Raw genomic sequence first — 25,854 nt, forward strand, 5'->3', positions numbered from 1 at the left:
CATTCTCAGGCTCGAAGTGAGAGAAAATCAAAGGGAGGGTGTTTTCATCAAAGCAGGTCACAAATCCCTTCTTGTGAGCTGTTTTCAACAGGGAAAGAGAAAACGAGAGTGAAGGAGAGCAGACTAGAGAGGAGAGTGAAAGGGATGCTTCAGGCTGTGTGTGCTTTGTCTGAACTGAGGACATAAAGTCATCAGAAAGCGAGCCAGAGTGTTTTTTTCCCCTCATCCTCTTACTGCTCCTTCCTTAGACACTTGATAACGAAGTTTCTCTTCCTGAAACATGCCTTTTCTACCTGAAAGTCAGAAAAATGGAGAGAACTGCAAAGAATTTAGCAAATCAGAAATCAGCCTTACAGAAATTCTGTGACATTGTATACATACACACTCTTGGAAAAGATAAATTTAGTTAAAATAAGATTCTCTGATGGGCTGTCTTTGCCTAATCCTAATAATTCCCTGCAGATGAGAGATCTCAGTGTGGAAGGCGCTCAGCAAGGCTGCAGGGCCAGCTGCTCCTTGTTTTCTGTGGGACTGGAAGCACCTTAATATCACTTTTTGATGGATATGTTTCTTTATGGCATCGGTCCACATTCAGTACAAGGAATATGTATCCTGCTTAAGGGCTAAGCATGAAATTCTCCCTAAACCTCTAATTTTGATTATATCTTTCTCTTTAGTTCTTTCTACAGTTTTTATTTTGCTTCAGCTGTTGCTTTCAAACAAAATCAGTTGCCACCCCACCCCCACCCCCACCCCATCACTAAATACAGACTTACTGAATCAGACAGACATTTTGCCATTTCTGGGTTACCTGGGTTCAGGACGTAGGGAAATGTTGGTCTTGCAGGAAAGCCTTTTGACAGGAAAAGAATATATTCAAAGAGCGTATTGTCAGATCTCCAAAGAAGTTGAGTTTTTTTAGTATATGCTCCTTAATTTGAGGCCACAGTTTTGTGCTGTCATTTTGAGTGCACATACAACACCTTTGCCCTGTCCGTCTTAAAGCCTTATCTTACCTGTGTGCATCATCTGTTAGATGCCTGGGTGTCTTACTCGGCCTTTCTTTACTGACTAATCAGCTGATGTAGGCGGCTTTGACGGGAATCCAGAGGCAGAGCTGCTAGTGCGGTGGTACCAGGCGGGAGCCTACCAGCCCTTCTTCCGTGGCCACGCCACCAGGAACACCAAGCGACGGGAACCCTGGCTCTTTGGGGAGGAGCACACCCGGCTCATCCGAGAAGCCATCAGAGAGCGCTATGCCCTCCTGCCCTACTGGTATTCTCTGTTCTACTCTGCACACGTGGCTTCTCTACCCGTCATGAGGTAAACAGGCTTCACCAGTCACCCCAGCAACCAACCTCTACCAGAAGATCCCCTAAGCCATTGGCAATGGAGTAATTACAGTGATTGCAAGAGAAAAGCCAGGTGTTTGACCAAGTGTCAGTCAGCTTACTGAGCACCAATTCTGAGCAGGATCAGGCAGTGGAGGTCACAGAAGATAAAAACTAGATCTCCTGCTACTTGGCGATGCAAGTAGGAGATAGAAATAGATTGGTAGGAGATGTAAGAAAGAAAGAAAAGAAAAAGGAAGTGACTTTGTAACTGAATTCATCCAGTATTTTACCCATGTAGGGGAACAAAACTTGCCACCCCAAAATGTCTCTTCAGCTTAAGGATTTTGGGGGACTGATTGTTTTTAAGAAACGGAAGTCTTTCTTTTTAACCTCCTCCTTAACTGCCTAAAAGAAATTAGATAAAGGGCCTGGTCCAGGAAGTGCATTATCACCAGAGATAACTTCGAGGAATATGAGCTAAGCATGGTAGGGGAAACGTGGGGACCAAAGTCCTCTCTGTGTCCCATTGTCTCTGCATGGCCCAGCAAACATTTGCTTACCAAATATTTGTTTTTCCACCTCCAAATGAATATCATTCCTCCCCTTTGAAGTCCCAAACGCTACTCCCATCTCCTTCTCTCAGGTGTTATATGAGCCTCAATTGCCTATCTTGCCCTTAGGCATCATATTTTTATGGAACCCCTGTATGTACATAACTAAATTTGATTTTCTCCTTTAAACTGTCTCATGACAGTTTAATTCTTAGACCAGCCAGAAGAACCTATAAGGGTAGAGGGAAGTTGTTTTTTCATCCCCCACGCCCACAAGCATCCTCTCATGAAGAACAACTTATTTTGCCAGTCTTAGCTCTATCTTACCCTTAGGGTTTTTCCTGGTGTATAAATTATATTCTGATTCTATTTTGAAGGCAAGATGTGAATACCAACTTTCTGGGTTAGAGAACAGTACACCCAGAGACGCATATAGTACATCAGGACCTCTAGATCAGCATTTCCTCAACCTGGCTCAGATCAGAATCACCTGGGAGCTTTTCAAAAATACATATTCCAAGGCCATGCCTCCAAACCTGCTAGGAATCCCTTGGTTAAGTTGCAGGGATCTATATTTGTTAGAGGTTTCCCTGGTGATTTTAGACATCAAGTAGGTTGAGACACCACTGCTTTGTTACTATGTAGTAGAAAAGGTATAGATTATTATAAAGGCTAGTGAATAAACTAAAAAGTTTCTCTTATTAAAAAGTATCTTTTCCTCATGAAATTTAAAATAATATTAGAACCATTAAGTTAATATCCAAATACATAGCTATTGAAAGTTTTATGAATTTTATAAGCCCAAATGCCTCCTAGTTAGTTGTGTACAACAACAATAAAACAAAACCCCAGAACCACACAAGTTTCTCCAAAAATGTAGCCATCCTGAAAACAAGAAAAACCAGTTCTTTTCATTTAAATAGGTAATGATTAAGGATGCATGAAAATTAGTGACAGAATGAAAAAATGGCACAGATTTTACAACAGTATAAAATTCAGTTTTACATTTAATTTGTTTTACAACAAACATGTTAGGCATTTGGATTTGGGCAAAGCTCCGATTCTGCCTGTCAGAGTAGTATTTAGTGCTCAACAACGAGAAGGGGAAATTTCAGGTACCAGGATTCTCAAGCTTTCATTGGGCCATTTAAGCTAATAGATAGCTCTTTCACATAAGAAAAATACAAGGGTGAGTCAAAAATTATCCGGACTCCGGTTATATTAATGTTACAGCTGGAGTGCAGATAATTTTTGGCTCACCCTCATATATAGTAATCATAACGTGCTCATAAAATCTTGAATCATATGAAAAGAGTCTTGGCTTTTTCCAGTTTCCTTGGAATAGTTATAAAACTGAATATATGTTAGTGAATTACAATAAAACATCTAATGATATTGAAGTAAGAAATTTCTTTTTTCCTTTCCCCAGGCCTCTGTGGGTAGAGTTCCCTGATGAATTAAAGACTTTTGGTGTGGAAGATGAATTCATGCTGGGTGAGCATCTCTTGATTAATTGTAGCTATGATAAGTACTTTAATTATGTTTTTCTTATTATATTTTCTAGCATAAGAACACTAAAAAATCCCTAATCTCAAGAAAGCCAAAAACAGAAATAAAAGAAGTTCCCTCACCAAGATTTTTAGTGTACTAGTGGGATCACAGCTCTATCCTGTTGTCATGTAGCACTTCTCATAACATGTTAATAATTTCATATAAACCCATTCTATTAGTGGATGCAATTTGGGATTCTTGTCTGGATCCACTCCTAAGCCTTATGATACCACCTCAGGGAAGGGAAGTAGAAAAAAGTAAACCAAATAGTTGTAGTGAAGACTCAGAAGAACTTATTTCGTATGCAAGATAGGGTTTTTGTTTGTTTGGTTTTGGTTTGGTGTTTTTGTTTGTTTTGTTTTTTTGGCTTGTTGTTGGGTTTTTATTTGTTTGTTTGATTGGCCTCTTCTTTAACAAGGGTTAACCAGATTTGGAATGTGGAAGTTTATCATTTGGGGAATGGGGTCAAGAAGCCAGGCTCAATATAGAGTTGCCCTAAAGGTGAATCCTGTTTCTAAAGAGTAGAAACCCCAAAATGTAAACAATCTATCTCTTTTGGTCTCCACTCATCCTTAGGTCTCAAGTTTAAAAGCTACTTCCTTGGAGAAAATTTCCCTGACCAAAATTGCTTCCTAATATCTAATTCCACCTGCCTTAGTCAAGAGTTAGTCCCTCTTATTACATAGATTTCATCCCATTTTGTACTTTCATCTTTTTGATATTTGTCTTAACTCTGATTAATTTGTAATTACTTGTTTAATATCTGTTTTTACTGTAAACTTCATGAGGGTAGGGACCATGTCTGTTTTATTTACCACTCCACCCCCAGAGCCTTAGCACAGTGCCTGGGACTCAGGAGGAACTCAATGAATATTTTTTGAATTAAAGAGCAAATTCATAAATGGATGAATTTTACATATGGCCAAGATCAAAATGAAATTAATAATAAACATTGCCTTTAAGAGAATTACAGGCTTCCCAATGATACCTGCCTAAGGAAGAGGACCTGACTATCTATGCAGACAATACTTCTGTGTCACAGTTGTAGGCTCACCATATTTAAAGTCATGTATAGCAAACAGCGAAGCACTTGGAGAAGTGCAGTGGTCCTTTCAGATGACAGTTATGCACAGAATGAGACTGTGCTAGACTGTCAGAGTCCCTCCCTGTAATCCTACTACACCACAAGTGCATTAATGATAGGTAATAATACAGTCACCTCTTTGAGCACCTGTCCTCTGACTAACAGTGCATCTCCCTGATGAATCATTGGTTCAGCTCACCAAGATCTCTACCTTCAAGAAGTTCAGTTGAGTGGTCTTCAAAACCACAAATGCACTCAAGGAGAAGGGATGTTTTCATACCTCTTATCATGATATTCAAATTTATTTCTTTTCCATTTTTCAGGAAGTGCTTTATTGGTTCATCCAGTCACAGAACCAAAAGCTACTGTGGTTGATGTCTTTCTGCCAGGATCAAATGAGGTAAAAGTAAATGACAAACATCTGCATCCCTTACATGCCTCATATCTCTTCCCTTCATCCTGGTGCCTTAAAACGACAAAAATTTATGCTCTCACAGTTCTGGAGGCCTGAAGTCTGAAATCACGGTGTAGGCAAAGTTGGTTCTTCTGGGGGTTCTGAGGGAGGATCTGTTCCATGCTGTTCTCCTAGCTTCTGGTGGCTGCCTGCACTCCACACTCCTTGGCATTCCTGGGCTTGTAGCCACATCGCTTCAGGCTGTGGCTCCATCTTCACAGTGTGTATCTGTGTCTCCTCTCCCATCTGTCTCTTACAAGACACTTGTGATGTTATTTAGGGCCCAGATCCTTAATTTAGTCAAATCCATTACCATAGAAGGTAATATTCACTCCTTCCAGGGATTAGGAAGCAAATATATCTTTTTGAAGGGCCACCATTCAGTCCACTACGCTTGTCATTATTGTTATAAAATAACCAGGCTTTTCTACAGAATGCTCATGAATGGTGGTCTTTCTGCTTGGTTTCTCTAGTGATTTGTAGTTCTGAAGGTGGTGTCTCTCTACAAAGGTTCCCCTGCCAGGTAGAAACCCAAGAAAAAAGTTAAATATAACAACAGCTAAATAAATTGTCCTGCCAAGCAGTTCTGCTGAGAGTTTCTCAAGTAGATTCTAACAAAGCATAGGCTCCCATTGAGAGGAACTAGCTCCCTTTCTGACTTAGCCACAAATTTCTATAATGACCTATTATTTATTGCAATCATATTGTTGTGACTATGTAACCTATTCCTTCCACACTATTTCCCAGAGTGATCTGTGATTGTTTCTCTTACTACATCTTCCCAAAACCTGGGTAATTTACCTCTCTGGTTAGGTAGTATCACATCACACCGTTCAGGGAGCTATCTAAAGGCCTCACTGTCACCTTCCTGGTGTTTCCGTGTGGCCCATTCCCTCTCCTGCAAATCTCTTCCTCAGGGAGGCCGTCTCTGACACCCTCTTTAAGATTACAGACCACTCCCACTGCTCCTGGTACTGTCCAGTCCTCCTTCATCCTTTATTTTTCTCCATGGAACATGCCATTTTAAACATTCTGTATGTGAGGGTGAGTCAAAAATTATCCACATTCTGGCTGTAGAATTTATAGAAGTCTTAATATAACTGGAGTGCAGATAATTTTTGACCTACCCTCGTATTTACTTTTATGTTTTGTTTATTAACTATCTCTCCTGTTAGAATGTTAGCTTTTTTTTTAACTTTTTAAAAACTTTATTTATGTATTTATTTATTTATTGGCTGCGTTGGGTCTTCATTGCTGCAAACACAGGCTTTCTCTAGTTTCAGCGAGCAGGGGCTACTCTTCATTGTGGTGTGTGGCCTCCTATTGCAGTGGCTTCTCTTGTTGCAGAGCACAAGCTCTAGGTGCACTGGCTTCAGTAGTTGCGGCACATGGGCTCAACAGTTGTGGCTCGTGGGCTCTAGGGCACAGGCTCAATAGTTGTGGCGCACAGGCTTAGTTGCTCCGAGGCATGTGGGATCTTCCCGGAGCAGGGGTCAAACCCATGTCCCCTGCATTGGCAGGCAGATTCTTAACCACTTGCACCATCTAGGAAGTCCTAAAATGTTAGCTTTTTGAGGGCAGTGATTTTTATCTGTTATGGTCACTGCTGTATCCCCAGCATCTAGATGGGCACATGGCACATAGCAGGCCTTCTGCAAGTACTTGCTGAGTGAGGAGCTTGGTGACTAAGCTCTGGGTCTGACCTGTGTGGTGTTTTGTACCAGTTGTGCCCTTCCTAGGCTGGTGATCTTTGCATATGGCACCAGAGCACACACCCTATACCTCTCATTTCAGTTAGACTGGAAATGATCAACAGGTAATCCCCAAATCTTGTTTGAATCCTTGAATCCTTTTTTTTTACCTTTCACTCCCAACAGCTTTTTAGCTAAAGCTACTAGAATTCACCAAAGAAAGACATTGCAAGAAAAAGCTAAGACAATATCCCTTGTAAACACAGACACAGAAATCCTTGATAAAACGTTAGCAAATTGAATCCAGCCAAAGATAATACTTCATGACAAGGTGGGGCTGTTCCAGCTGAATTAAGAGTTCACTGTAGCTAACAATTGTCAGGTCATAGCCCTCTCACATTCACAGTAGGACAATGACAGATTCAACAGCCCAGCTTTATAAAGGCTCTGGTAATCCTAGGAGGTGAACTTCTGAAATAGACTCTGTGGCTGCCAGAAATTATATTGAACTAGAAGAGAGAAAAAGGTTTTGTTTTCATGCTGCTTCTGATGATATCTTAAGGATTTACCCCATCAAATTACTTTGCAGGACTTTTCTGGCACTTTAGCAAGAAAACCCCCTTGACAGGCATCTCAGATAACAGTTTGAACCTCATCCCCAAATTGAGCTCTGTTAAAAAATAATGATGCTATAGTAGTAATCCCAGTTTCCATTTGTTTTTCTCTAAGATCTGTTTCATTGTCTGACACTTTCTTTTCTCCTGCCTCATTTGTAATTTATTTGCCTGCAATGTGCTTTTCTGCATTGTTATTGTTTTCTCTCTCCCATCATCTTTTTCACTACTAGATCATTAAGTTTTTATAAGCCACCTGGGCTATAAAATCCATGAGGGCAGCTTCTGTGTCCTTATGTTCACTTGTGTGTACCCAGCAATGCTGGGCACATGGTTGATTGTTCAAAAAATAACTTTTGGATGAATGAATGGAAAAATGAATGGCCTTTTAGTCAGCTTAATCCTTCGCAGTACTAGGTTTTTCCTTTGGGATCTTCTTAAAAGCATATGTTCTTCCTAACTTCTGCTCAAGGTTTGGGTTTGTTTTTTTTTTTAATACTTACTTTAAATATCTGGTTATTTGAAATCCAGATAAATGGATGTTTTATTAAATAATGAAATTGTGAGCAGAGTTGCTTGTACACTCTTTTTCATTGGAGTCTATTTCTTTTCAGGTCTGGTATGATTCTAAGACATTTGCTCATTGGGAAGGAGCATGTGTTATAAAGATCCCAGTAGCCTTGGACACCGTAAGTTATTTTCAGACTGTTATTTTTACCTATTGTGCTGTGTTAGTCTACTTGGGCTGCCATGACAGGATATCGTAGACTGGGAGCTTCAACAACAGAAATTTATTTTCTCACAGTTCTAGAAGCTGGAAGACCCAAATCAAGGTGCCAACCAATTCAGTTCCTGGTGAGGGCTCTCTTCCTGGCATATAGACAGGCACCTTGCTGTGTCCTCACATGGCAGAGGGAGAGAGTGAGCTCTCTTGTCTCTTATGACACTAACCACTTGGATCATGACCCCACTCCTATGACCTGATTTAATCTTAATTACCTCTGTAAAGGCCCTGTCTCCAAATACAGTCACATTGGGGGTTGGGGCTTCAACATGTGACTTTTGTGGGGACACATTCAGTCCATAACATGTGCCTACATAGAAAGAACCAAGGACATCAGTGTTCTGCATAATAACACACACATATGAAGACCGAATGTGGATTTGTGGTTGCCTAGAGCTGAAGGCAAGGAGAGGGTTTTGGGAGCAATGGGGAGTGACCACAAATGGGTACAGGGTTTCCTTCTGGGGTGATTTTAAATTGATTATAATAATGGTTGCATGACTCTGAATATACTAAAAACCATTTAACTGTATACCGTAATGGGTGAATTGTATGACATGAATTATATCAATAAGGCTGTTAAATGTGAGAAAAAAAGTATAAGAAAACATATACTCTGATTTCACAGTTTGGAACACTGTGGATAAGTGTTCAAACAAGAGGACAAACAACTCTTCCGCATATATTACATTTGTATGTCTAGGAAAAATAATAACACTGACAACAGAGAGCAAACATGGTGGTCACCACACACCACATACAGAATATCCTTCTACAACACGAAGTCAGAAAACATGAGTTTTCAGTTGGACTTCTAGGCCCAAGGGGAGGCTATGAGTTATGATATTAGAGAGGCCCATCCAGGCTGCATTTCTGAAGGGAAGTGTGCTCCTGGAGCTGAATCACAATCATACCACAGGCCTTCAGTAGTATAAAGATTTATAAAGAGATATTGATGTTATTTTTTAAAATTCTCAGGAGCAGTATGAACTCCATTATACAGAAAATGATTTCAGATGCCAACTTTCAAATCTAGAAGAGACCTTACCATTCATCTATTTGAATCCCTCATGCTTATAGGTGAAGAAAGTGAGGTTCAGAGAAGTCAAGTTACTTGTCCAGGGTTGCAGCTAAATTGTGGAAGTACTGAGACAAGACCCCAGGTCAACTGGACACCTACTCCAGAGCCCATTCATACTAACTTACTGCCTCATTCTTTGAAGGAAGAAAAAAAAAAAGAATAAGAAGATAATGGCTGATGAGGGTGGGGAGGTAGATGTGCTTTACTTTTTGCTGCCGACTGCAAGTCAAGCAAAGGGTGGACATCTTGACTACTCCACCCTCACTATCAACTTCATGTATAAAGCAGTCCCCCTTATCTGCAGTCTCACTTTCCACAGTTTCATTTACCTTCAATCAACTGTGGCCCAAAAATATTAACTGCGGTCCAGAAACATTAAATGGAAAATTGCGGAAATGTACAATTCATAAACTTTAAATTGCATGCTGTCCAGAGTATGGTGATGAAATCTCACGCCGTCCTGCCCCGTCTGCCCAGGACATGAATCATCCCTCTGTCCAGCAGATCCACACTGTGTGTGCTACCCACCTATAAGTATAGGGGAAAATATCTTTATATACAGTTCAGCACTCTCCTCGGTTTCAGGCATCCACCGGGGGTCTTGGACCCCCCACTGGTCGGGAAGGGGAGACTATTTGCTCTTCTCCCCACTTGTACTTTGCTCAGAGCGAAGTATAGGCCATCACGTGATCCAGGGAGCTTCCTTACAGAGGATTGCTCTGGGAGTCAGGGAACCTACTGGGCTGTCCCTGCTGGGAATGCCATTCCAGAAGACCCATAGGTAGGGGCCATGCCTACAACCCTGTTGTCAGAGTCACTTCAAGTGCCCTTGGTGGCTCTTATAACAGAAGTTTCACAGATTTACCCTCAGAATTGAGTCAGTCATCCTGGTGATCCAGGGAAGCAGCGAGCAAGAAGGGTATAGGCTAAAGTCATATCTCCCAAACCAGGAAACTACCATCTTTTATAAACACATACACATATACGTCTGTTCATATAGACAGAAAAATTCCCTCTTTAGTGGAACCCTAGAAATAGACTTATTTTATTGACAGGAAAATTAAAAATACAAAACAGGAAAGGCTGCTTATAGGATAATCAGAACAGATAATAAATTGATTGAAGGGTGAGAAATTTCCTTTTTTTTTTTTGACTGCATTGGATCTTCATTGCTGCACATGGGCTTTCTCTAGTTGTGGCGAGCAGGGGTTACTCTTTGTTGTGGTGTGTGGGCTTCTCATTGCAGTGGCTTCTCTTGTTGTAGAGCACGGGTTCTAGGTGTGCAGGCTTTGGTAGTTGCGGCACATGGACTCAGTAGTTGCAATGCGGTGGCTCTAGGGCCCACAAGCTTCAGTGGTTGTGGTGCACAGGCTCAGTAGTTGTGACTTGAAGGCTCTAGAGCGCAGGCTCAGTAGTTGTGGCACATGGGCTTAGTTGCTCCACTGCATGTGGGATCTTCCCAGACCAGGGCTCAAACCCTTGTCCCCTGCATTGGCAAGCGGATTCTTAACCACAGCGCCACTAGGTAAGTCCCCTAATAATTTAAAATTGAACCATTCTTAGTGTTTGAACTCTTTTCCTTTTAATGCCAGGGCCCCCATATTTGCCATCTCTGTGTTCCCAAATTTATTTTGCCATTGAGTCTATACTTGTAAAGAATGTGAGTCTCGTACAATGAAATATTTTAAAAGTCTACTTTGAAATTGCCTTATATGAATCCTCCTTCTCTGAGAGTGTTGCTCTGTTATAGATACCAGTGTTCCAGCGAGGTGGAAGTGTGGTACCAATAAAGACAACTATAGGAAAATCCACAGGCTACATGACTGATGCCCCATATGGACTCCGGGTGGCCCTAAGCACTAAGGTATTTGAAAAATATTACTTTTACACATCTCGTTTGTTACTACTCTGTCTCTTTACAGTGGTAGCCTTGAGTGTGTGACACTATGTAAAAAGTGGTGAACCCCATCTATGTCATAGGTGCTTCTGATGTTTATCTAGAAATCAAAGTTTTTGAATCATTTCTAAATCATTGTCCATCTTGTCTGACTTTCCTGGAATTATCCTTAAGGGAGCTCTGAGAACTAGAAATAATAGAAATCTCCTCTAGGGCACCATGACCCTTGGTGCTCTGCAGTTTGGCACTGATTACCACTGAACTGAAAGCTCATTAGGCCATAGGCAGCCTGCCATGTGGATTAGCCCTGAATCTCAGTCTCCTGTAAAAGGGTCCTGTGTCTATGCAACATTCCAGGGCACAGCCTCATACAATGACTTCTGTTCTCATCAGATGACTCAAACAACTACAGTCTCCTTGGGTAAAGCCTGGTAGGATCCAGAATTGATCTGTCCTTTTGAGGAGATCTTTTGAGCCAAACAAGGCCTATAGCAGATTCCTCTCCTAGCCATTTGCCAAAATACAGTACCAAACACAAATCCTTACTCTTAAGAAAATACTATAAAATAATTAAGCTTTCTTTTTCTTACATCTTTCTTTTCCATCTGTTTCATTTAAGCATGTTTTCTTGGGTCAAACTATGGGCCTCAGGCCTGTGTGAGGCCATGGAATAATTACAAGAGACTCGCAGTCCATAGCACATGAAGCATTGTCCATAACAGTGAACTGCCATACGGAGTGCTGTGACATGGTCTGACATGCAAAAGGGGCCCTCCTACTAAAAGACAGTAGGAACTAAACACCATTCTCTAAATGGAGGGTCTTGTAAAGGTAGTTGATCTCATCCATTGTATACCAGTTTTTTCTTTTAATTTCATTTTCATTCTGTGAACTTTTCTTGACCTGTTGTCACCTTCTAGGATAGTATTTTTGGGGACGCTACCTATGCTGCTGACCGTACTTCATAGTTTAAAGCTATTTCAACAAGGCCTAACTCTTTGTGCTCCTCTTGTGTGACTTCCTTATTCATATTATTTCACAAATGGGTATTAAATGTATATATTGTATGACTACTTCTTACGGCTTGAATATTAAGCAGTTGTTCAACATAATTTTTCATAGATTTTTAAATCTATTATTGCCTTTAGGGGACGACAGTCTTTTCCTAGAAAGCTATTACATAAGCACATTCTCTGTGATTCACTCTCCAGGGTTCTGCCGAGGGTGAATTCTATCTTGATGATGGCCATTCATTCCAATACCTCCACCAGAAGCAATTCTTGCACAGGAAGTTTTCGTTCTCCTCAGGTGTTTTGATCAACAGGTAATGGCAGCTAAAAAAGCTGTGTGCTTTCTTAAATAAATTATGCTATCCTTTGGCTGTCCTCAAATGCACAGCTGATATTTTAAGGTACTGTTTAAAGAAATTAATGATGAAGCCCATTTGTGGAATACTTTTCTTCCCCCCAAATTCATTAAGGTATAATTTTTTTAACTTTTTATTTATATTGGAGTATGGCCGATTAACAATATTGTGATAGTTTCAGGTGCACAGCAAGGCAACTCAGCCATACATATACATGTATCCCTTCTTCCCCAGTCTCCTCTCCCATCCAGGCTGCCATGTAACATTGAGCAGAGTTCCTTGTGCTATACAGTGGGTCCTTATTGGTTATCCATTTTACATATGGCTGTGTGTGCGTGTGGATCCCAAACTGCCTAACTGTCCCTTCCCCCACCCCTCCCCTGGGTAACCATAAATTCATTTTCTAAGTCTGTGAGTCTGTTTCTGTTTTGTAAATAAGTTCACTTGTATCATTTCTTTTTAGATTCCACGTATAAGGGATATCATATGATATTTCTCTTTCTCTGTCTGACTTACTTCACTCAGTATGACAATCTCTAGGTCATTAAGGTATAATTTAGAAATAAAATTTTAATAAAATATACTAGTATACAAATATAATTGTAATATATTTAAAGTATACAGTGTGATAATTTGATACATGTACACATTGTGAAAGGATTCCCATCATCAAGTTAACGCATCCAGCACCTCACATGTTTAACCTTTTTTTTTTCCCCTTTTGATGAGAACACTTAAGTTTTACTCTTGGCAAATTTCAGTTACGCGATACAGTATTATCAACTATATTTACCATGTTATACATTAGATTCTCAAACCTTATTCATCTTACAGCTGAAAGTTTGTACTCTTTTACCAGCCTCTCCCTACTTCCCCCAGCCCCCAACCCCTAGTGACAGTCATTCTACCCTCTGTTTCTCTGAGTTCAACTTTCCTTTTTTTCTTTTCTTTTCTTTTTTTTTTTTTTTTACCTTCCATATATACGTGATACCATGCAGTATTTATTGAATTTTCCCTTTCACTTCTTGTGCTCTCCAGGTCTATATTTTGTTTGGTATTTTTAGTATTTCCTGCCGTTGTTCTCACTTTGTTTATGCATTGCTCCCTGGTGAGCATCTGTATGACCGTTAGTTTGAACTGTCTATCAGGTAAGTAACTTATCTCCATTTCATTAAGTTTAGTTTCTGTAGATTAATCACGTTCTTTTGTTTGGCACATATTCTCCTGTTTCATTTTCCTTGACTCTTTGTGTTGGTTTCTCACATTAGATAAAAGACAGCCACCTCTTCCAGTCCTGACAGACTGGTCTCATGTAGGAGATGAAACTCATCAATCAGCCGGCCCTGAGCTCCTTGTTGCTTCTCAGACCTTTGTGATTATCAAGCTGCCATCTCTGTTCTTAGGGATTCCCAGTAGTTGAAGATGTGCTGAGACCCATGTGCCCCAAAGGGGCAGATTTTAGTCAGCACCTAGAAGCAGGCTGATTAGAATCCTCAGGCAGTAGCTGGGAAAGAATGCAGTCAAATCCTTTCCAGGGAGAACCTGGGAGATGGATGTTTTTGCCTGCTCCCTCCGCACTGAGCCCTGGGGGGATAGCCCCAGCACTGCCTGGTAAAAACTACTTCTTTATTTGCTGTAATTAACCTTGTCAGCTATCAGAGTTGGGTGATTTGAGGGCTCGTCCCTCAGGTGGGAACCTTGAAAGGAGGGACACTGGAAGTGTGGTCCAAACCCTTCACTCTTCCCAGAGAAGCTGCGAGTTGGGGATTCCTTCCCAACTGTATGGGACTCTGCCAGGGTGGGGGTTATGTGGAGTGTGTGTCTCAGCCTTTCCTACTTTTTTGATGTGGGTATTTTCTCAGTCACCTAGGATATGGGAATCCCTCAGCTAGTTTCCAGGTTTCTCTCAAAGGGAATTCATCCATTGATGGATAAATGGATAAACAAGATATATGTGTATATATATGTATGTGTGATATATCGCTTTATATTCAGTGCATCTGTGGGAGGAGGGAAATTCAGGAGCCTCTTATATTGCCATCTTGGGCTGGAGACCCTGGGAGTATTTTTCAGCCACCCCATGAACATCCCTTCCTTTTTGTCTCCATCTTCCTTTCCTTCCCTCTCTGAAAAATAAAAAAGAATTCAGTATAAGTTCCCATTAATCCCATGTATTCATCCATTCAACCATACATTAAGTATCTGATTTCTCACAATTTGATTGCAGTGTCCAAGTCACATTTGGGACTTCAGTGTCCTTAGGTGATATCTCTCCAAATGGCCTGTTAGAGGGACACTGCTGCTTAGCTAGCCCTCGGCACATAGACTCATCTTTTTCCATCTCTTCATCCTAGTAAATGTGACGACTATATGTTTCATGCCTCCACAGGGAAAGATGGGAGGGGAACTCACAGGGCTTGGGATGGTGACCTGGCAACCAGTGCAAACCTCTGTTCCTCTTCTTCTCCTAATGCCGTTTGTTGTATCTATTCCAGCTGTGCTGACGAGAAGGGTCATTATCCCAGCAACTGTGTGGTGGAGCAGATCTTGTTCCTAGGCCTCCAGAAGCAGCCATCTTCTGTGACCACCCACTCACCTGGTGAGGAAACGGGCCCTTTGCTTTTGTAAACATAGAAGTATCTGCAGTGAAGAGATGATTAGTCTAAAACTGATGTAATGTGCTTAGCCAAGTGGACTCTGCTCTTTCTGGCAGGAGTCAAATATACTAGTATCTAGAGGGGATGAGGCCATCCCACTTCTCTTCATCAGCTGGTCTTTCTGCTCATTGTAAGCTGTTAATATTTTCCTAAAGAAAATTATTTGGGGCTTGAAATAATGTTGTAGCTTCTCTGAATATTTTTTTTTAACTGTAGATATCTGAAGTCCTGGGGAATCCTACTCATGTTTATGCAGTTTCTTAAAGGACAAGGGATAGAATATTTTTTTTTTTACCTACTGAATTTGTTGGACAAATCACTTTGTTTCTTACAATTTCTTTTCAATCAATCTTGCGCTCAAAACAATGGAGTGTTTCATAGTTTAAAATTTCATGGAAGCCCATGGGTACAGGTGCTATTAATTTGGATTCTCCTCTATGTGGCATAAGATTTTATGACAGAGTCAGAAACATTTTAAATTCAAAGAAAATATTTTTCTCTCCTAGATATTCATCAAACTTTCCCTTTTACTATTTTGATATATAGATGGTAAAGCTCAGCCTGTGGATTTTACATATTGTGCCAAAACATCCACCCTGAGCCTGGAGAAGCTCTCACTGAACATTGGTGCTGACTGGGAGGTCCACATCCAGTGACAGAGCAGTGCACCTGGTGACAAGTGCTGGGAGCAGCTGCACCTTTCCGCCTTTCCAGGGGCCTTTTTTATTGCGATTTGTGCCGCATGCTAATTGACTTCTCTGGCTCAAAGCCATCTTTCAATTAGTCACCAGTTTACTAACGAACAATCAATTTCAAGTTTTTCAGATGTTACATTTTTAGATGTGCTAGTAATACTCTTTGTGTCACACACCCCCTCTTCTCCTACATACAGGTGGTCCAGAGACATTTATAGAGTTCACATTGCTCCTTGGGCCATGGCCTGTGGTATGCACTGTTGCCCAGTGGGCAGCTGCTCTTTGAGCACAGCTGGATGGGTTTGTTTTATGTGAGAGGTGGGCCAAGCCCACCCACCTTGTGGAAACTTGTCTTAGCCCATGTCGCAGAGCCACTAGGGCTCCAGCAGCTGAGCTGCTCAAGGCCTATCTCTAAGTTGACAGCAGCCTCTGGTGCCCGCCCCACCCTAATTATCTGTTACCCTCTTAGACCTAGGCAAGACAACCCTTTTCTGCTTGCACTGCATTCACTGCAGCAACAGGGAGTTACTCTACACTAGAGACTGACTCAGGAACACAAAGGGTTCTTTTCCTTGCCATGTGTTTTGGGCTCCAGAGTTCCAAATTAATCTCCTTAAAATTCTAACTTCTTTATATTAATTGTTTTTATTAAATACTGTTCACTAACCAAAGCTTATTTGTAACATAAGTAAGCTATAATTAAAAATAATAAAATAAATACCTATGTCCCCACCCTCAAACTTCAGAAATAGAACACAGGGCTGGGACAAGGGTGAGGCAAGTAAGGCACTTGCCTGGGGCACAAAATTTAAGGGGAGGCCCCAGATCACAGTAATCAAAATAAATAATATTTTAATGCAATATTTTTAAAAATCAAAATTAGTGCAAAAAAAAATCTATGATGAACAAAATACCAAAATTTTAAATGAGGACAGGATAATAATAATATTATTAATAATAATATTACTGCATTTTACTTTTGCCTCCGACTCCAGGACAGCTTGGCGTGGGCTAGAACGCTACACCATGCCAGTTCCCTAGGATTCTCCCCAGGGACTCCCTACGGCCGCAGCATCTGCTGGGGCAGCCGCATGGCCTCAGCATTGCTCAGCATGCACATTTGCATATCAGGCTTCCTCCACTTAGCAACTTGCCAGCTGCCACCTCTGTGCCTTCTGTTCCCTGGGCCCCAATATCCACTGCCTCCCCTCTACCAATGCAAATCCTGCCATCCATCCGAGCCAAACTCAAATCCCACTTCCCCACAGAGCCTTTCCAACTACCCTAACACCCTCAATTCCCCTTTACCACGAGCAGTGATTTTGCCCTTCTCTGAAATGCTGCCTCACTCATAGTATTCGTTCTGCTTAGCATTCTCAGGGATGGTCCCTCAGTGTTTCAGGTCTGTCTTGTTTCACTACTAGATTGTATGTTCTTCAAGATCATGTTATATTTGTCTTCTATCTGCCAGAGCACCCTTATACTTGGCTTTTAGAAATGGTTGGCTGTAACTGGTTGACTGATGGATTTGATTGATTAAAACTTGAGAATTGAATATATCTGTTTCTGATTTACTTTTCTGACATAGGACTCTTCCCTCCAGGTATAGTAAGCATCACACATTTCCTCGTGCACACATTTCATTGTATCAGTTGAGATTTGAGCTTTGCACCATATATAAGCGCGCATAGACATATACAGATTCTTTGCTCCTATTTCTGTAAGTTTTGCAAATAAGGAGAAAGGAAGAAGCCTCTGTTAGCTGAATTCCTATTTCCCAGCTTCAAATTTCCCTTGCCAACCTACAGTAAGACTTAAGCTGAAAACTTGAGTGCTCTTACCTGATATAAATGATGGTTTTTAATAGCATTTAAAGCTGAATAATTAAGACCTGTCTTGAGATCAACATTTATTACATGTCTATTCATCCATTTAAAATATTTTTGGAAGAAGGAATGAAAGAAGAACTGTAAAGTAAGTTAGTAAGGAACTGCTCTGTCTTGACCCAGAACTATACTGAAATGTTGAACTAGATACAATGAATGGAGAGAAATACATGCAGCCTGGGTGTTCTTAAATGTTCTCTGCTCTTATTGCTTCTCATGCTTTACCCACCTCCTATATCTGAAGTTGAGGACCAGAGAGCTAAGTGGGGCTGAGTTGGCCTACAGTGTTCAGTTACCTTGTTGTGGCTAATTCTTGATGTTTTCTCAGGAAACTGGATTTTATGTAAGAACTTAGAATCATTTTAACAGAGATTCAAACAAAGCTCCAAAATGAATATATAATGTGTCTTTCCTTTAAGACTTAAATGCCAAGGAATAAGTTGACAAATCAGTTTAAAAATGGAAACTGCTCCAAAGAAATATGGGCAAAGGTAATTCATAAAAGAAATTGAAACAGGCAAAATAAGCATGGAATATGCTCAGCCTTATTAATATTCAGAGAAATAGGGGTGCACGATTGGCCAAGATTAAAATGAAAATGTCCAGTGCTGATGTTGGTGTGGGGAATAGGCATTCTTGCGCATCATTGGTGAAATTATACTAAGTATAATCTTCCTGGATGGCAATCTGGCAATAGCATCAAAATTTTAAATTTGCATACTTTAACCCAGAAATTCCACTTCAGATAAATAAGATAAATTGCTCAAAGCTACTAATTGTAGTGTGGAAAACTAGAAATAAGCTAAATGTCCTTTATCAGGGGATTGGTTAAATATAGCCCTTTCATGCAGTGGAATATAATGCAACCATTAAAATAACAATCTATATGTATCAACATAGAAGTATGTTCTTGATAAAATGTTTACTGAGTGATTTCATTTATAATAAAAAAACCAAAATTGGGGACTTCCCTGGTGGTCCAGTGGCTAAGACTCTGCGCTCCCAAAGCGGGGGGTGGGGCCCAGGTTCAATCTCTGGTCGGGAAACTAAATCCCACATGCTGCAACTAAGAGTTCACATGCCGAAACTAAAAGATCCCGAGTGCCACAACTAAGACGCAGTGCAGCCAAGTAAATAAATAAATAAATATTTTAAAATTAAAAAAAATAATAAAACACCCAAAATTTGAGGTATATCCTGTACTGCTCAAAATCTGAAGACCATGAAAAACAGGTCTGAGGAACTGTTCCAGATTGAAAGGGGGACTAAAGAGATATGACAACAAGCGTATGATCCTGGGTTCCAATCTGAAACTATAAGGGCCATTACTGGGACAGTTGGCAGAACTTGAATGAGATCTTTCAATTACATGATAATTTTGCTAATTTTGAGAATTGTACTATGATTACATAGAAGAATTTCCTTATTTTTAGGAAATACAGAAGTATTAAAGCATCATAACTGACTTACTTTCAAATGGCTCAGAAAATAATTTATGTATGTATGAGAAAGAGGCGGAGACAGAGAAAATTGGCAAAATGTGTTAAAATGTTACAATTGAAGAATCTGGAGGAAGGGCATACAGTAACTCCTTATACTATATTTTCAACTTTCCTGTAAGTTTTAAACTATTTCAAAGCAAAAAGTTTTAAAAACAAAGGTGCTGGGCCATATCTCCATAGTATCTAATAGCTTTAAAATGTTTGGTTTCTATTGTTGTAAAGGCTTGTAAGCTGTGGCATGTAAAATAGGATGAAACAAGTGGAGTTAAAAATGAACCCCAAGCCACTATGGAGAACAGTATGGAGGTTCCTTAAAAAACTAAAAATAAAAAAAATAATAAAAAAATTTAAAAAAAAACTAAAAATAGGAACTTCCTTGGTGGCACAGTGGTTTAGAATCCTCCTGCCAATGCAGGGGACATGGGTTTGAGCCCTGGGCTGGGAAGATCCCATATGCTGTGAAGCAACAAAGCTCGTGCACCACAAATACTGAGCCGGTGCTCTAGAGCCCATGAGCCACAACTACTGAAGCCTGCGCACCTACAGCCCGTGCTCCACAACAAGAGAAGCCACCGCAGTGAGAAACCAACATACCACAATGAATAGTAGCCCCCGCTCACCGTAACTAGAGAAAGCTCACACGCAGCAACGAAGACCCAACACAGCCAATAAATAAATCAATAAATTTATTTAAAAAAAAACTAAAAAATAAAATTACCATATGATCTTGCAATCCCACCTCTGGGAGTATATTCAGAGAAAACTGTAATTCAAAAAAATACGTGCACCCCTGTATTCACAGCAGCACTGTTCACAATAGCCAAGACATGGAAATAACCTAAGTGTCCATCAACAGATGAATAGATAAAGAAGATGTGGTATACGCATACAAAGGAATATTACTCAGCCATAAAAGGAATGAAATGATGGGACTTCCCTGATGGTCCAGTGGGTAAAACTCCACGCTCCCAAAGCAGGGGGCCTGGATTCAATCCCTGGTCGGGAAGCTAGATCCCACAGGCATGCCGCAACTAAGAAGTCCACATGCTGCAACTAAGAGATCCTTCATGCCACAACTAAAGATCCTGCATGCCTCAACTAAGACCTGGCAAAGCCTAAATAAATAAACTAAATAAATATTATAAATATTAATAAGTAAATAATTTTTAAAAGAATGAAATAATGCCATTTGCAGCAAATGGGTAGACCTAGAGATTATCATACTAAGTGAAGTCAGACAGAGAAAGACAAATATGATATTGCTTATATGTGCAATCTAAAAAAATGATACAAATGCATTTATTTACAAAACAGAAACAGACTCACAGACATAGAAAACAAATTTCTGGTTACCAAAGGGGAAAGGGGGGGAGAGGTAAATTAGGAGTTTGGGATTAACAGATACACATTACTACATATAAAATAGATGAATATAGCACAGGGAACTATATTCAGTATCTTGTAAAAACCTATAATAGGAATCTGGAAAATTTTATATATATATATATCTGAATCACTTTGCTGTACACCTGAAACTAACACAACATTGTAAATCAACTATACTTCAATTAAAAAATTTTTAAATAAAAAGAATGAACTCCAGTACAAGAAAATACCTTTATTTCTGACGCAGCAGACCTCCTCAGAATCATCAGATCAGCTGTTCTTCACCTGAGAAATGCCAGGATAAGCCAAGTCCTCTATTTCAGGGAACACAAATACCACCCTTGGAGCACCAGACCAGCGGCTCCTGACCCCACACCACACTGTGGCAGCGCTATATGTGCTTCTATATGTGCTTCCCAACAGAGGTCCTGTCTGACTGCAGGAGCTGACCAAGTAGGCTTCAGGAGGGTATTCACACTAAGAAATGGAATAGGAACACATGTTTATGGCAGGTATTTATTTTAGGGCGGATGCCCTGTATAGTGGTCAGGGAAAGTCCTTCATGCATTTTTTGGTCACCTTCCTTCTTTTCCCAGGTCTAAATCAACCTGCAGACTCTGGCTATGGTGGACCTGGGGTGGTCAGTTCCTGATAGAAGTGATCCCAGGATGTAGGTTCCAGTTTGACCAGGTACCAAGACATTCCCCACCCTAGAGGTAGTTTCATTTATTTTTTTATTTTTTTATATTTATTTATTTGGCTATGCCAGGTCTTAGTTGTGGCACACAACATGTTTTATTTGGAGCATATGTGGGATCTAGTTTCCTGACCAAGGATCGAACCCAGGCCCCCGGCATTGAGAATGCAGTCTTGGCCACTGGACCACCAGGGAAGCCCCGGCTAGTTTCATTTAAATGGACCTATAGGGCTTCCCTGGTGTCACAGTGGTTGGGAGTCCGCCTGCCAATGCAGGGGACCTGGGTTTGAGCCATGGTCCGGGAGGATCCCACATGCTGCAGAGCAACTGGGCCCATGTGCCACAACTGCTGAGCCTGTGCTCCGGAGTCTGCGAGCCACAACTATTGAGCCCACATGCCACAACTGCTGAGGCCCGCGAGCCTAGAGCCTGTGCTCTGCAACAAGAGGCCACTGCAATGGGAAGCCTGCACACCGCAACAAAGAGTAGCCGCCGCTTGCCACAGCTAGAGAAAAGCCTGCGCGCAGATATGAAGATCCAATGAAGCCAAAAATAAATTAATTTAAAAAATAAAATAAAATAAATGGACCTGTAGGACGAATTATGCTTTGGGGTACAGCTCACTTTCAGAACTAAGTGCATTCCAGGGTCCTGGTCCCACACATCAACATGACCAGGGCTAGTCCCAGGTTGGGCCATTCTCCTAAAGGCTCCCTACAGTGGAAAGCACAGCTTGTCACCATGATTTTGCCTTAAAATTGTGCTGAGCCTTACATCCAGGTTAACTAAGACCAGCCCATCAGATTGCTGTAGCCATAAAGACTGCCGTTCAGGAGTTTGGTCTGTGTGCAAAATTCCTTCACTTTTTCACACCCCTTTCCCTTTCACATTCCTTTCACATCCCAGTATCAGTGTATCATAATGACAGGCAACAGAAACACAGTCAAAACCCATTACTATTTGGAGTTTAACGGGCTTTAGCTCACAATTGACCATCTTACCTAAAAGCCTTCCTAGTCATGGAACTATGACAATATCAAGCATTCCACTCTGCTTTTAAGATTTCCATCTACCAAACCCTCTGGATGCCCAGCATAATTCCGGGGGTTGGGGTGGAGTAGCACTCTAGACTAAAATAACTTCTCAGACCAGGAGAGAGAAAGCCATCAGCAACTCCACTGGAAACCGATTACCGTGTTAACCACAGACAACGGGGGCCATCTAACTCACACTCTAGCAGAAATAAAGGAGACATTGGTGTCTGATATCAGATCTGCCCGTCTTATGACCAGCTAAAGGCTGCAGTGCCACAGCAAGGCCAGCCAGAATCAGACAGCTGCTTCTTAACGGTTGTTTTCAGCATGGCTGACGGTGTTAGATTCCACTCCCATCATAGCTGGGGAAGGGAAGCCCTGACTATTTATACGCAAGAATCCAGAGATCTTATGCCTAATGCACATTATTGGAGTCTTAGTCATGCATTTACTCCTTCACTGGATATCAGGAGACCTGGGGTCTAGTTTGGTTCTGTAGTGAACTGGCAGAGTGATCTTGGCCGTGTCATTTAATCTCTCTAGGCTTTGGTTTCCTCTTTTGTTCAAAAAAAGAGATAATCTCTAAAATTCTGTGAGTTTCCCACGACTTAACTGTAAAAATAGAGCAGATATCTCAAGTTTACTCAGCTGTAAAATGGGATTAATCAAACCTGCAGGGTTTTATACAGATTAAAAGTATTCCATGTGTATAGAAAGGAAAAAAATAGTAACTTTACTTTGGAGAAATCTAGTAGACACCACCTTAGCCAAGTAATCAAGATTGGTATCATCAGTAATTAAACACATCACTAGCATGTACCCCCAGATCTGATTTGATGAGAAGGATGCATAACCTCTGTGATATTCTTCCCCCAAACCATAATCTCAGTCTAATTATATGACTGTCAAGTTAGGGACATTCTATAACATACCTGACAAGTATTCTTCAAAAGTGCCAAGTTCATGAAAGACAAACACTGTGGAACTGTCAGAGATTGGAGGACACTAAGGAGATGTGACGATTAAATGCAGTGCAGATCAAATTCTGTAACAGAAGGGGGAGAAAAGTACTACTGGAAACACTGAAGAAATCAAAATATGTCTTGTAGTTCAGTTAATAGTATCTTAACAACATTTGCTTCTGAGTTTTGATCATTGTACCATGGTTATGTAAGGTGTAAACATTGAGGGAGGCTGTTGAAGGGTATTTGAGAACTCTGTGCTATCTTTGCAATGCTTTTGTACTTCTAAAATTACTTTAAAAGTTTTTAGGTGGGGGGGAGTCAAGGGAGGGAGGGAATACGGGGATATGTGTATAAAAACAGATGATTGAACTTGGTGTACCCCCCAAAAAATAAATAAATTTAAAAAAAAAGTTTTTAGGGGACTTCCCTGGAGATCCAGTGGTTAAGACTTTGCACTTTCAATGCAGGGTGCACGGATTCAATCCCTGGTTGGGGAACTAAGATCCCATGTGCTGAGTGGTGTGGAAAAAAAAAATTAAAATGATGTGGAGTACCTAGCTCACAGTAGGCACTTAATGGATGATAGGTGTTCTAATTACAAGCAAATACATTAATTGCAACAGTGTTGAATCAAAGAAATGTTGATGGAAGACAGTGATACACAATCATTAACTGACTTGTTGGTGCAACAGAAGCCATTCCAGCCACAGATGTTGCATGACCTTGCCTGAAATACAGTATAAAACTTAGTTCTTTATCCTTGAAGAGACTTTTGGGAATTAAAACGTGCAGCTGTTTACATGCTTATTATCCACCTTTGTTCGTGGGCCCAGATTGGATTTCTCACTGAGAGCATGAGTTTCTACAGCTGTGCAGCTGAGTAAACCTTGAGTTTGGACCTGCTAATCTGAAAGGGGTTTTATTCACAACAATTGGTAGAGCAAAACGAATAGCACCTTTCACTCTGTGTGTTTGAAACAGTATTCCCATTCTGCTAGGACAAGAGGCTGATCTCCATCACACACCCATCTTCATTACCAACAGATGGAGCTAGCTTAGACAGCTGAGGAAAGAAAGGTCAGCTGTGTGTGGCCCAGAGACAGCTCCTCCCCCGGGAGCAAACCAGCCAAAATACTTTGACTGCATTGGCAAAGCAACAAGAAGTGGAAGAAATTTCTTCTCACATAGGGGAACTTCCTTCAACAGATATACAACACATATTTATTAAGAGCCTTCTAATATGCTTAACCCTGAAGGTGGAGGGGGACCCAGTTCCCACCTTCACAGACCTTATAGTCCTGTGGGCAAATAGGAAGCTCAATAAAGAGCTTCAATAAAGAGAAACAGTAAAATGTGGGTCAGTGCTGTGAATTCCAAGGTGGTATAGAGCTGGGACTCAAACGTATGATGGCACACATTATGGTGCGAGAAGGAAACTGCCCCCCTTTGCTTTCCATTCCATTAGTGAGTTTGAGGGTGGAAATCAGTCTTTTTAGAGGCTCTTTCAGTGCAGGCAGATAGGCACGCCTTTGACTGGAGACTCTGACCACATGGTCCTGGGCAGATGCTCTGTACACATGGAAGATGGTCAGTAAATGCTCATAAAGTGAAAGCTGATTTGCACCAGTGAGTAACTATCATTCAACCTGATTTAACCCGAAAGTAATATTAACTTCGGCTCATCTCTAACAATAACAACATTTATTATGTGCTTAAGACAAATCTGGCTATTTTAAATGTTTTACACAATTTTTTTTAATTTTTACAACTCAATAACAAAATGACTATCATCATACCCATTTTATAGGTGAGAAAACTGAGACATAGGAAGAAAGGAAGAAGCAACTCACCTAAAGCTACACAGGCACAGCACTTGAGCAGCAGGCCTAGACTTTGAACCTAGGCAGTCAGCTTCAGATGCTGCCCTCCTCCATTCTGCCTCTCCAAGAGTAGTAATAAAGATCCTTGGGCATTTGCTTAGAGGGATGGGAGAATAAGGTGATGGTCCTACAAGCTGCAACTGCAGACACAGCCTCCTCAAAGCTGCAACCCCAGGGATCATGAGCCTGATGGTACTCTCTATTTCACCTGTCACCTCCCGCCTTCTCTCATAGCCTCTAGCCTTGGGCTAATGAAACGGGAACAGGCAGGGCTGCAGTCTGGGACTAGCCTTCACTCAGCCACCCTTGGAATATGGCCATCTCCTGACAGCCTGGGTAGCAGCTACCATGAGTAGAAGACAAGGCAGAGGCCAGGCAGGCAATTTCCTTCCCCAGAGCCACTTGTGATCTCATCTAAAAGCCCTGAAGCCAGCTCTTTGGGTATGACATACCAGGACTTGACACCCAACCTGGCTCAATATCCAGTTTCAACTTCTGACTCAGATGCCTAATGTGGCATGCCTGAATAATCTGTACTCAGGTGTACTTTTTGCAGTAGATTTGGTCCCAGTGTTTATTCTGGGGGGTGGGGAGAGACAAGCGATGGCTTGGTCAGGTGGGCAAGACGAGAAAGGGATTTTCTCAACTGGGGACTCTGCTGAGTGGCATTTTCCACCCAGACAGTGTCACTGAATGCTGACATCAGAACATTCTAGAAGAGATGCCAAATCCAATTGAATAATAT

At 41.0% G+C, this 25,854-nt stretch overlaps 1 protein-coding gene and 1 long non-coding RNA gene across 5 annotated transcripts in view; one reads left to right on the top strand and one right to left on the bottom strand.

The window, feature by feature from the left end:
• The window catches only part of GANC (glucosidase alpha, neutral C), a 68,036-nt gene extending 50,669 nt beyond the window's left edge, over positions 1–17,367 (top strand). For 3 of the 4 annotated variants that reach the window (XM_057721832.1, XM_057721830.1, XM_057721831.1), the window contains 8 exons: positions 1,080–1,323; positions 3,315–3,379; positions 4,844–4,920; positions 7,894–7,968; positions 10,895–11,008; positions 12,253–12,365; positions 14,903–15,006; positions 15,611–17,367. In XM_057721832.1, the coding sequence (XP_057577815.1) occupies positions 1,080–1,323; positions 3,315–3,379; positions 4,844–4,920; positions 7,894–7,968; positions 10,895–11,008; positions 12,253–12,365; positions 14,903–15,006; positions 15,611–15,720 (902 nt within the window). In that variant the 3' untranslated portion in view covers positions 15,721–17,367. The other variant, XM_057721833.1, reaches the window with a different exon arrangement.
• On the bottom strand, positions 10–25,330 carry LOC130845114 (uncharacterized). The gene is made up of 3 exons (XR_009051329.1): positions 25,080–25,330; positions 23,197–23,309; positions 10–78 (listed from the first exon to the last, which is right to left on the bottom strand). It is a non-coding gene; the product is annotated as an uncharacterized LOC130845114 (long non-coding RNA).
• Between the last annotated feature and the right edge of the window lie 524 nt (positions 25,331–25,854).

Source organism: Hippopotamus amphibius, chromosome 2 (assembly GCF_030028045.1).
Source record: "Hippopotamus amphibius kiboko isolate mHipAmp2 chromosome 2, mHipAmp2.hap2, whole genome shotgun sequence".
Classification (NCBI taxonomy): Eukaryota; Metazoa; Chordata; class Mammalia; order Artiodactyla; family Hippopotamidae; genus Hippopotamus; species Hippopotamus amphibius.